At 36.9% G+C, this 12744-nt stretch overlaps 4 protein-coding genes across 5 annotated transcripts in view; 2 read left to right on the forward strand and 2 right to left on the reverse strand.

The window, feature by feature from the left end:
* The window catches only part of LOC125801347 (zinc finger protein 271-like), a 773213-nt gene that overhangs the window by 560230 nt on the left and 200239 nt on the right, over positions 1-12744 (reverse strand). The window lies entirely within an intron of this gene.
* LOC111194581 (zinc finger protein 239-like) overlaps positions 1-12744 on the reverse strand; it is a 693226-nt gene that overhangs the window by 560230 nt on the left and 120252 nt on the right. The window lies entirely within an intron of this gene.
* LOC111190112 (zinc finger protein 271-like) overlaps positions 1-12744 on the forward strand; it is a 119959-nt gene that overhangs the window by 75315 nt on the left and 31900 nt on the right. The gene's annotated exons all lie outside the window — the stretch shown is intronic.
* On the forward strand, positions 136-5329 carry LOC125801151 (uncharacterized). The gene is made up of 11 exons (XM_049477355.1): positions 136-585; positions 1603-1908; positions 2016-2100; positions 2311-2378; positions 2500-2697; positions 2781-2867; positions 2959-3212; positions 3332-3457; positions 3755-3892; positions 4262-4376; positions 4475-5329. Exons 1-11 carry the CDS (start codon positions 528-530, stop codon positions 4690-4692), a joined length of 1653 nt encoding a protein of 550 aa, XP_049333312.1. The 5' UTR covers positions 136-527; the 3' UTR covers positions 4693-5329.

Raw genomic sequence — 12744 nt, forward strand, 5'->3', positions numbered from 1 at the left:
AAGTACAGAAAATAAGATTATAAAGATTATAAGATTATAAATAAAAAGAATGGGAGACACTATGTACAATAGGGACACACATAGACATACGTGAGACAGAAGACAATAGTGCAATAGTGATTAAAATGGAATGACAGTGCAAGTATAAACAGAACCTGTATAAACAGTAGTGCAAATATGTTTTTAATAAAGTTAAAATTATTTATCTGCTATCTGAGGACAACTGATTTTGTAGGCAATAGGCCAGCATATAGTAATTAAATAAATACAAATAAAAAATGTATCTATAAAAGAACCTTGCATGTTTTCAAAGGACCCCCTGATTATAACCTTGATTCTTTCTATTCATGATTTTTTTAAATTAATTTCCAACAGAATATTATAACTGATTTAAGGAGCAAGCAAATGAAAGGAACATTTGGTACTGGGTTGATTATTAAATTGCTGGTATATATTTTTTTATTTATAGGGGAGTCATGCTGAGGTTTTGCGCTCTGCAAGACACCTAGTATCTCTACTTTCATCACATGAGAGACCTGGGACTACAGTCATGGCTGAACAAAGCTCCAGGCAGGATAATAGCAGGTTCGGTGTTAAGGCTTAATGCATATAATGTGAAACAATTGGTTTGTTGCATAACTTATTCGCGAACCGTTTAAATAACTGTTTGTATTGTTAAACTTCCAGGCAACAGGGAGGTCAAAGGCCAGACCAGCAGGCCCCTAGACCTACAGTTCGGACAGAAATGACAAGGTTGTGTATTAACCTGAACTATTGACCTGAACTTAATTAACTATTTACCTCTCTATACTCCTAAGTTTGGATTTTTTTTTTATCTTCTCAGGGCTTTTCCAGGACTTTACTGCAAAAGGAAGGCCAATAGACATTTTTTAGGAGGAAGTAACCAGGAGGCAGTTCCATGTAAAAAAAATAAGAAAATAAGTGTCCAATTTTATCTCTTTCCAAGTCAGTATGAAAAGTCACCAAAAGATTCAGAGCAGTTGGAGCATTTACAGGCTGGTTTAGGACGAAGGACTGCTACTCTTGAAGAAGATGCAACACATGAAGAGGTAGGGCGATGTGATGAACTTTTACTGTCAGTTTTAAGTTTTGCATGGGTGTTCTGGTCTGCTTTTTTGGCAAATGGTGTTGCTACATTCATTGTGGCATTTCTGTGGCATCTTTGAACTACTTTGTGTTCAATTTTATGTATGTGTTTTGTTTTGTTTTAATATATATACAGATAAGTGAACAACTCAACCTATTGTATCCAAAGCTCAAGACCGTAACCAGTGGCTGGCTTCTTTACAAAGCATCAGGTATTTGTTTTATGTTTCTTTATGTAAATACTTACAAAAGGTATTTCTTCAGTGGTGGTTTGTAAATCCCTGTAAATCAAATAATGTTAGCATGATTAGATGGTTCTTTGTATCAAAGATTTTTTAAAGATTGAGAATGTTCCTTGGTATGATGATTTGAAGCTTTGTATGGCAGGACCTCGTAAAAAAGGTTTCAAACTGATCCATTCTCCTTTTTCTTCAAACTGAAGGATGCGTTCACAATTGAAAACCCCTCTTTTTTCTGTTCTTCATGTTACTTTAGGGGGATGGGGAAGCAGGAAGCTATTACTCGTGGTGCCAGAAGATTGTGGCTATACTGGCAAAATTCTAAAATCAGCTAGTAAAGGTCCACTTTATGTAGCACCACTTCAAGAAGAGCTGGACACTACACCACTACCCCCTACATCTGAATCATTCAGCAACATGCCAAAAGCTTTATGTCAGAAGTGCAAAACAATGTACCCACTCCAAGTCCTGGCTAAACATGTCCAATTTTGTGAAGTCACAGTTGTGGAGGACTGTGTAGAAGAATCAGGCTGTGATATTAATGAGCAGAAAGGGAGCAAATGTAAGTACTTTGTGTAAATCAAGAAAAAAATACATTCAAACTACTTGTATAAGTATCGAATCTTAGTTGTTAAAATGTGAATTAATTCTGTGCCTTCATTTTCTCAGCACCTATTAATCACACCTGTCCAATATGCTTGCAACATTTCCCTTCCGAGGCCATTGAACTTCATGCAAGTTCATGTGGTGAAAGGTATATATTGATTTTTCATTATTTAAAATGACCTGTTGCCAAACACATTGAATATTTAAACATCTCAATGTTAGCGTGGAATTAGTTTTGCCCGAAATGACATGGAATAAATAATTTATACATTGACTTTCTTTTCACAATTAAAATGGTTTCCTTCCCATGTACAGTCACTTTTTTTGAAGATATGATTTTTTTTTTTTATCAATATAGTGCTCCTGACAGAAGTTTGGAAGTTACAGACATAACTTTGCCCAGCTGTAGTTTTAAACCTCTGGAGGGTTGGTGTTGCATGCTTTTTACAAATATTTACAAAATTTAATCTGACAAGTCTTAATTCTGTTACTTATGATTTATAGATTGTTTGTTTCTCACGGTTTATTCATATTTCTCAAACCACAGATTGGCAGTCAGTCCCAGACCCCACCAAGGCTATGTCTCAGTTTCGAGAGGGACAACTTCATAATCATGCAACAGAGACACCTTTGAATATGCACATGGACATGAGAAGCACTCCAGCAGAGCGAGATAGGTCTCTTCTCTCTTTCTACAAGAAGCCTCATGTGGAATGGGCTCGGCCTTTGCACTGCATATTGGAAGGTACAGAACATTTACATAAGTGATATTAAGCAATAGATTTGTAAAGGACTGCATGTTATGATGACAAATTAATGTTCTCACAGGTGATTGTGCAGTTGGTGAAGGTATTACACGATTCTTTTTCTCAAACTCTATTGAAAAACTGAAGTCTGGATTTTCTGTAAACCTCGGTAATTAATTAAGATCATTAATAAGAAAAGATTTATACACACTGCATTTAGGTGCACTTTCACAAAAATGACATTAATTTCTTTATTTCAGCAAACGCTGGAGTCACCAAACTCTTTGAGGGAGAAACGGACCACTTGGTGCCATCATCTTCCCCCTTTCTTGTCGACAGTGATCTCTTTGTTGTTGCTGGGAGAATTCTGGGACACTCTTTCATACACGGAGGACCATGCTTATCTGGTTTAAGTCCAGCTTTCGTGCATGTACTACTGGGAGGAAATCCTGACACTGCAACTGTACAACTAAACGACTGTCCAGACTTGGATATCCGTGATACAGTCAAGCTTGTAAGTTAACCCTTTATAGATTCAGTGTTTTATCATTTAATTGTATACATACTGTTAACATTTCTTTATGAAACCCTTTATGTAATTGTCAAGCCCCATTCTTTTTTTGTTTCTTAAAGCTTGAGAAGTCTGAACTTTCGGAGCAAGAAATAAATCAAGTGCAAGTCTTGGCATATGCCTGGGATCTACCCGGTGTTACTAATACCAACAGGAGATGGCTTTTTGAAAAGATGCTCATCCATGCTGTAAGACTTTCCTCTCATACATGTATGTAGATGAATTGGGGTCTCACTGTCTCATTTTAACAATATATTGTCCCAGAAATAATTGTGCTTAACATGTATTATTGTGAATTTGACTAACACTCTTAAATTGACAATGCAATAATGCAATGACATCCTTTTTAAAGAGCAATGTATTAGGACTATTCAGATCTTTGAATATAAAGGCAGTTAAATGTAATAAATCAATCAATAATGTAAATATTGTGACTATTCTTGCTGTATACATTTAATTGTATATAAATCTTTTTTTTTTAACAGGTAATTGGACGACTATCAAGGCAAATCAAACAATTAAGACGTGGCCTGAAGGAAACCCCGATTTGGGCATTTTTGCTTCAACGCCCAGATGCAGTGTCTTTCCTTTTCCCAAGAGAAACAATGGAGTGTAACCCAGAGGTTGGTTCAAATATATGTCAAGTGTTTACTGTGATGTTTATATTCATATTCATGTCATATCCTGTAATCCTTTTTACTTAAATAATTACATCAAATGTTTAGTGAAGTGTCAAAGTATGATCTGTTAATAAAATAACTCTGGAACATATAGAACTGGATGGATTAAATACACTACTCAAAGTTAGGGATATTTTGCTTTCTGGTGAAATTTATGGAAAATGCACCAGTGATTTCATGAAAGCAGGGCATTTATGTAAAAGCATGCAGGTACTGTAGGTTCATCATGAAATTACTGAAAGCCAAATATCCCTACTTTTGTGAGTAGTGTGCATATATATGTTTGTGTATTATTCCTTGTTTTCTGTCTAGTTAATTCTGCAGGCAATTTGCTGGCCTGGACAAGAGGAAGAGGATTCGGACTCTGAATATTCCCTAGCAACCAAATGCTGCATCTCTGGATTCCTCCGTCAGTTCATTGAAACTGGTAATCTCTGAAAAAAATGTCCACATTTGTTAATTTACTTAATTTATAATTCTGTGAATTGTTTAATTTAAGTGAATTAAAATATGCTGCATTTACAGCATCACCTGCTGAGGTCAAGAACCTGCTAAAATTCTGGACAGGTTGGGAGGTTTTACCCCGAGAGCTCACCTTTAAAATTGTTAAAGGAAACCTTCCAACAGCTTCTACCTGCTTTGAGGTGCTCAAGATCCCTGGACATTACAAGGACTTTGAATCTTTTCGGATTGATTTGCTGGCATGCATTTGTACACATCACACAGGGTTTGGGCTCATTTAGGTTAGATTATACTTTTCCTTCTTTAAGGAATGTGGCAGTTTGCCTTCTGTGAATGTTAAAACTGCTGCTTTTTACAGCTAGAGCATAAAGCACTGTTTTAAAAACAGCTGAAGAAGTGTTCGTTGTAGGTGCACTGTATGTTCCCCAGTTAGCCTGTCCAAGTTCAAAGGGTCCATTGTTAAAACTAAAAGATATAGAATTTCTGAAATGTAGATTCAGTTTTAAATGTTTTATGTTCAGCTGGCTCAGTGTTTAAGCTCAGCAAAGGGACAATTGTTGAAAGAAGCTGTTGGTGTAAGATCTATTTGCAATCAGTTTTAAATGTTTTACGTTAGCCCACTCTATAGCTGGCAAAGTGTTTTAGCTCCTCAACGGGACAAGTGTTGAAAGTAGATTGCTGTTAGTGTAAGATGAATTTGCAAGACTTCTGAAATGTAAGTTCAGTTTTAAATATCTTGACATTTTAGCACAGTTTTAATATTTTATAAGCTGGTTCATTTTTCAACGTACATTGTTTTATCTACTCTACAACTAGCAATGGGCTTTGAAGTTTATATGTCCGAAGTTTGCTAAAAAGCCACTTATGTTTAATTACATTTACATGTAATACTTTTCAATAAACCTGAATGAACATTCATACCAGTGTGAATTCCATATACCTTACACAACTGCAGAAAGTTATTGGTAAAATAATATTATGTCAGGTAAATCAGAAGTAAAGTGTAGTTTGTTATTTTCATGTATTGCAGAATGTATGAGGCAAATGATTGTATAGTGTGCAAATTATAACCTCCCATTTGCATCTATGCATTCAGACTAATAGCACCGGATTAAAAAGAAATAATTGAAATAAAAATAAAGCACATTGTCCACAGTTAAATATTTATGTATAAAACATATATATTTAGAAATGCACAGAAATGTTTTAACAAAAAGGTTTCTTCAGTCAAAATCAAACGTAGTCTTTAAAGAACCTTAGTCTTTACCCAAAAAAACACCAAAGGATACTTCAGCCCAGGTTTAGAAACAGTGTTTACCCAGCCAAACTCTTAATACAACTTTTAAAGAAGTAGTTTTTTTTTTCTTGTAGAAGTCCATAAAATTAAAAGTAAAATAGCATAAGCATGCAGCACATTCCTTCCGGTAACTTCCTTCCCACTGTTGGTACAAGACAAACACAGGAGAGAAAGCAATAATGATGTGATTTGAATATAGCCTTTCACCACGATGGGCCGATCGCCGATACCGATCTTGGGCGGGGCCAAATGCCACATTAATGCCACACAGGTGCCTGGCAAACCTGGCTGGTACAGATTCCCCTAATTACATCCACACCAAAGCAAACACTGGTAATTTACGCTGCTAGTAAATAAACATGAATGTTACTGACCAAAATAAACGCTTTTTAGGAGAGATATAAGTTCTGTGTAAATATTTATAAGACAATACCTGACAAAATCAGTTTTAATGACGTTAAATAAACATCACTGTGACAGTGCTAGTCGCAGTTTCACCGCAGCAAAGGACGAGGAGGTGAATCACTTATCTAACCAGCCTTTACTGATTTCTGCGCCAATAACCCTTTCAATAACCTCCAATAGACTTTAATAGTCTTCAGTAGCCTTCAACAGTCTAACCTTGCAGCCGTGGTGTGTCCACTAAACTCCGTAGTTATAAACATCATGAGGTTAGCAGCGCGCTAACTGACCTGTTTATAATGTAATCCGAGCAGTGCCTCCGTGACAACTGCTGCTGTTAGCTGCTTTGGCTGAAAGGTGAACTGTAGAGAGCTGTATTATCCGTTTTTAAAACCTTTTCCTACACAGATGAACGTGTAAAAAACGTGTAAAAAAAACGCTCCAGACTGGCTGAGCTGAGCCCTGTAGCCCGTGGCTGGGCTGTAGCTGTGACTGAGTGAAGAGAGCGGGGCTTGTGCTGCTGCTGCAGCTCCCACTAGTGGTTGGATGAGGAACTGCAGCTTCTTGTAAGTGAGCAGTTTCACCGGTTTCACCAGTTTCATCCACACACAGCTCTGATAAACTGCTTAACCCTAAACTCCTGAATCAGATCGGCTAAAATCATAAGAATATCTGCAGAACAGTGTTAATATGCAGAAGAATATACAGAACAGTGTTAATATGCAGAAGAATATACAGAACAGTGTTAATATGCAGAAGAATATACAGAACAGTGTTAATATGCAGTAGAATATGCAGAACAGTGTTAATATGCAGTAGAATATGCAGGATCAGGGTTGAGAAACACTGCTGTAATGTGACTTCTGTTCATTTGTAGTTCACAGTAAGACCACATGTCCTGACGTTTATAAAAATCTCTATGAAACATAAAGTTACATTATTTTACACAAGGACACCATCTTAAGAAGAGCTCTCAGTAGAAAAAAAAATAATAAAAGTGCACTTTTTTTTACAAGAGTGGAGAAAATGTAAATATGAAAATGAAAACGTTATCTAAATTGTGTCACTTGACAATAAGGTTATACACAGACTATTAAATGTTTGAATAATGTGTCAACATTTATGCCTATGTTATGTCACATATGCAGTCTGTTGTCCCTCCCCAACAACCCCCCCCCCCCCCCCCCCCTTCCTCACCCTGTTGGAACAGGAAAAAAAAGTTCAGGCTCAGGATTTTTTTTTCACTATCACCCCTGTTACTGGACTCTCAGGAACTAGATGCAGACATTTTTGAATGTCCAGTCAGGAGTTCAAGTCAACATCAGTTCCAAGATGCACCACAAAATGCAGTGTTCCTCCAATGTGCGTCCTCCAATGTTTTCACAGTGGTTCCAGCTTGTTAGTAGAACTACAATAAATATGGCCTAGAAAACCCATTTTAAACTAAAAGGTAAACATACATTCTTACTTGAGTTTCTTCATGTTCATGTATACAGTGTACTTCCCTGCATTCCATACGCTGATGAATCTCAGATCAGATACCGTGAAGATCTCTTTGGTCAAGGCACCTTTGGATGAGTTTTCAAAGGTTATTTTCAAGGGACCCCCGCTGCCATCAAAATAATTGTGTGGTACTGGATTGTGCCAAGAAGCAGATATTGATGAAGTGCTTTTATAAAATGCTTCAGAAATCTGGCAGATTGACAGAATGTTTTAATGCATTCTTACATGCATAGAATTCGTAACTAAATTCAAATCTTTTCAGTGTAGCGAGCTCAGCAGTTTAATACCTGGTGCTAATTAAGATGTTGAATTAATTAAATTAGATTAATTAAATAAATAATTAACCAGTTAATTAATAATACAAGAAATTTCAGAGGCGTGTCTTCTTCTACCGGGAACAGAAATTTTCATAACCAAGTTATCCAGAAAACACACTGAAATTACAGGTTTTGTAATATAAAAAGAATTTTATTAAATCACACAGATATGAGTTAATAATCCATTAAAATGTCATAAATGTAGCCATGTTTCTTCACCCTGAGAAAGAATCACGTCTGTCTGCAAGATGGTTTGACTTCCTGGTGTCAGCGCGCAGCCCCTTCAGAACCCACGGGAAAATCTCTTCGCTCTCAGCTGGCTTGCTGGTCGCTTCCGGACTGGTGGCTTCTGGGTTGAGTCTGGTGGTCTCTATTCAGCTGAAACTTTTTATGCTTTTTAGGCTTCGTAGATCGTAAAATTGCTTTAGTTGTCTTAACTAAGAAAGCTAGTATTAATATGCTTAAAGAAGGTTAAATGAGTTGTACTAAGAATGCTAAGCTAACGCTAAACTAAAGCTAAAATGCTAAGCTAAACTTAAGGAGCTAAACTCTATACTCCTCAACTACCACTCAAGACTGAACTGAACTGATCCATCCCTAATCCTGGACACTCTCCACTTTCATTCTCCACCGCTACTCTGTCTGTCACTCTCTGACTGAGTCTGTTTGGACCTTAAGGCTACCATTGGCTCTGTGGGCTTTGGGGGAGGAGCAACCTACGTGTCTGTGTTTTCATTGGTTTTGGAGCAATTTCTGAGATTTCATATTTTTATGATTAATAGACCAAACCAAAAGAAAACTTAATCAAACAGTGGATCAAAATACAATATTCAGCGTACCAATTCATGAGGATAAATTCAAGGAAAACAATCTTAGAATTGAATCACAATAAATGTAAATTATATGTTTTTTCTACAAATAGGTTGCTAACATTCAAGATAATCCTGAAATTAGAAACAAAGGATGGTACCTTGTCAAAAAGAAAACAAAGAGTCATGTTTCTATTTCAACCCAATTAAATAATTGAAAAGATAACACAAACACTATAAAATAATAAACCACTAATAACCAAATAAGGCAAAATTATCAAATGCTAGTTAAACCTTGTTGATTCAGACTTGACTGTGTATGAAAATTTAATCAGGACAGCATCTATACCCATATACCAGAAGTGACATATTATTTAGTAAATATTTTGTAAAAGAACTTTTTATTTAGTTAATGTATATTCTTATTTGTTCTTCTTTGTGAGAAATTCTCTTCGCCTGGCTCATAGCTTGTTGATCAGAATTTATGACGGGTGTGAGAGAACAGTTTACACCACAGAATTTCAGCTTACAAGGCTGGGAATGGAATCCAAAGCTTTGAACATTTCTTTTAACTAAATGAGTCTTATTTTCTCAATGCTTTGCAGGACTAACCAAGCATAAACTCTTAAATTGCAGTAACTCTTTGTGGATTGCGTTTCTGTGGATTTTAGCCAGTTGAATTATATAGTATTATAATGGCAGTCAGGTCTTCGTCCTGGTGATGGCACTGTTGGTCCACCTCATTTGGGAGACAATCACAGATGGTGACTATTTAAGGTCGTAGAAGTCCAAAGTTTGACGGTTGTCTGAATTACTGTTTGCTGCAGGAATGTCAAAAATATGTACAAGGTTTACCCAACTAGCATTTAGGTCTCTTGAGAGGACTGGAGAGATGAAAAAGTCAAATATGTCATTTGAAATTTAGGTTTGATTTGTGAAAAGACTTATCAAAGGCTTTTATTCTAATTCCAGTGCATCCTGGATGGGGGTTTGTGGTATGTGTGTGTTCAGGTGGGGAAAGTTATTAAATTACATTAGGCCACCAAAAATAGGTAAAGTGGGTGTAGTGGGTGTTCCAGCGACAAAATCATTTAGTTGCAAGAATCCTACTCTACTCCCAACAACTATGACATCTAAATGTTAAAGACTATGTTAATCTAATGCTAATCTAATGTCTGGAGCAAGCTCTGGCAATGCCGTAGTTTGTACTTGAAAGACATTCCCTTCTTCAAAACTGAACTCTTACTGTAACTACCCTAAAAACTGAGCTCTGTCTCACAAAGAATGTTCTGGAATATCAAACATACGAGAAAACATAACATGGAATTGAATACACATCATCCCTGGATAAGATTCATTTTGGCTGAATCTGTAAAATCCATTGTTAAATTCAGTTCATGTTTGTTTCTGGTGGAACGAGTCCCAAGTGACACAAGTAATACATTCGTGTAGGATAAGGTGTTCTGTCCAAAAGATTAAGGATTTGCACTTTTAATTGGCGTGGAACAAATTTGGGATAGTTTTCTCTCCTGTGTGAATGCACTTGTGTTTTTGGAGATGATTCTGTTGAGTAAAACTCTTCCCACAGTCTGAGCAGTAATACGGTTTCTCTCCTGTGTGAATGCGCTGGTGATTTTTGAGAATACTCTGTGTAGTAAAACACTTCTCACACTCTGAGCAGTGATAGGGTTTCTCTCCTGTGTGAATGCGCTGGTGTATTTTGAGAGTACTCCGTTCAGTAAAACTATTCCCACAGTCTGAGCAGTGATACGGTTTCTCTCCTGTGTGAATGCGCTGGTGACTTTTGAGAGTACACTGTCGATTAAAACTCTTCCCACAGTCTGAGCAGTGATACGGTTTTACTCCTGTGTGAATGCGCTGGTGTTTTTTGAGATTACTCTGTTTAGTAAAACTCTTTCCACAGTCTGAGCAGTAATATGGTTTTACTCCTGTGTGAATGCGCTGATGCAGTTTGAGATCACTCTGTTTAGTGAAACTCTTGACAGAGTGCTGATGTTTCTCCATGTCGAGTCTTTCCTCTGTTCCTCTGTCTGTTAAATGTATCAAACAATTTCTGCGTGTTCTGGAGATTCTTCAGGATGGCTTGTGCTTCACCTCTTTCATAGATTTCAGGAGAAATCCTATAATATTTTCATTTCTGAAAAGAAAAAAAAGAAGAAATAATTTAGTGTATTAAAATAAAAGCTTGTTAAGTAACTGAAATTAAGAGACTTAACTAAATCAGTTACACTATATGGGAAATACTGGGACACCTTTATATTACCATAAAAGCTTCTGTACTTTTGTCTCATTCTAAATCCATAGACATTATAATATGTAGTTTAGCTCATTCTGCAGTAGACAGTTAGCAGGCTGCAGCCGCAAAATATATGTAGAATAAACTCTGCTGCTGTCCAGTACTGAATACCATGTTGGACTACTACTTTAGTATCTCACTTTACACTGAAATACACTAATCCATACTATTAATACTGTACTATATTGACTTCCCTTTTTGTTTACAATAAAGGTGTCTCATTTTATCTTATAAATATCTTTATCTGTAATTTCCCAACTTCATCTCCGGAGTCAGAGAGCAGCAGAAGCTCCAAGACCTGCTGCAGTTTTACAGAAGCTAACGTTACCCACAATTTCATCAAGCCTGTAAACCAGCTATCTGAACAATATGTATCATGTTTTTTAGTCTTTTTACGTTAGCTCAGCCTAGCTAATGAATTAACATTTTCCCTGAATTTTCAATTCCACCTTAAATATCATCACTTCTTATTGGTTGACTTGGAAATGTAGCTACACATTTAGTAAATAAAAGACTATAGATTTGAAAAGCGATATGACTATTTTAACCCATGGAGTGTTTTTCAGCATTTCACATAGAGATGGGCGATATGACCTAAAACCAAATATTTTTACCTACTAAAAATCAAACTACAAACGGTTCAAAACTATATTTACCTTTATTTTGATTTCTCCTAAATTTCTTATATGGAGCTCAAGTGCATCTGGATGGCAAGTAATACCATTATAAATAGTGATTATATACATGCAAAAAAAAAAAAAAAATTAAAGGAACACTTAAACACAATATAATTCCAAGTAAATCAAACTTCTTTGAAATGAACTGTCCACACTGATTGACAATCAATTTCAATTAACAAAACATACTCAGCCAAGGAGCCGTTCTGCAGGTGGGGGCCACAGACCACTTCAGTACCTATGCTTTCTGGCTGAACTCTCACCCTGCTCCACCCCCTCATCCCAATGCTGCCCCCAGCACACACTCATTCATCATTCTGGGAAGGAGAGCAACTTAATGTCAATTGTCTGTACGTCCTGTACATATGCAGTATTGACAATAAAAACTACGTGACTTGGCAGTGGGTCAGTAATGGTGTGGGGAGGCATTTCTTTGGAGGGCCTCACAGTCCTCCATGTGCTCGCCAGAGGTAGCCTGCGTGCCGTTAGGTACCGAGACGAGATCCTAAGACCCATTGTGAGACCATATGCTGGTGCAGTGGCCCCTGGGTTCCTCCTAATGCAGGACAATGCTAGACCTCATGTGGCTGGATTGTGTCAGCAGTTCCTGCATGATGAAGGATTTAATGCTATGTTCTTGGGCTGCACGATATATTGTTTAAGAATAGACATCAGGATGTGCAATAGTCACATCGCGGACCCTGTGATGTCACGTGGCTATAAAAACAAACACGCCGCTGCAGTGTTTTGTTTCTTGACACAGAAAGTAGATACACAGCATTCTAAGTGAACTGCGCTGACAATAATGCATCGCCAGCTGCAGCGAAAGGCTTCGGAATGGTTGTATGTAAAAACAACTCTTTTCGGAGGTAAACTGAATGTTTCCTACGGTCAATAGTGGACAATTTTTTTATTACTATACTTACAGTCAACTAGTAATTGGTGGTTGTGCAATATAGGTTCATGTTGTGCAGTCAAGGCTTCTGTTTATAAGGTCAATTTTCCCCTTAC

This window comes from Astyanax mexicanus, chromosome 4 (assembly GCF_023375975.1).
Source record: "Astyanax mexicanus isolate ESR-SI-001 chromosome 4, AstMex3_surface, whole genome shotgun sequence".
NCBI classification, from domain to species: Eukaryota; Metazoa; Chordata; class Actinopteri; order Characiformes; family Acestrorhamphidae; genus Astyanax; species Astyanax mexicanus.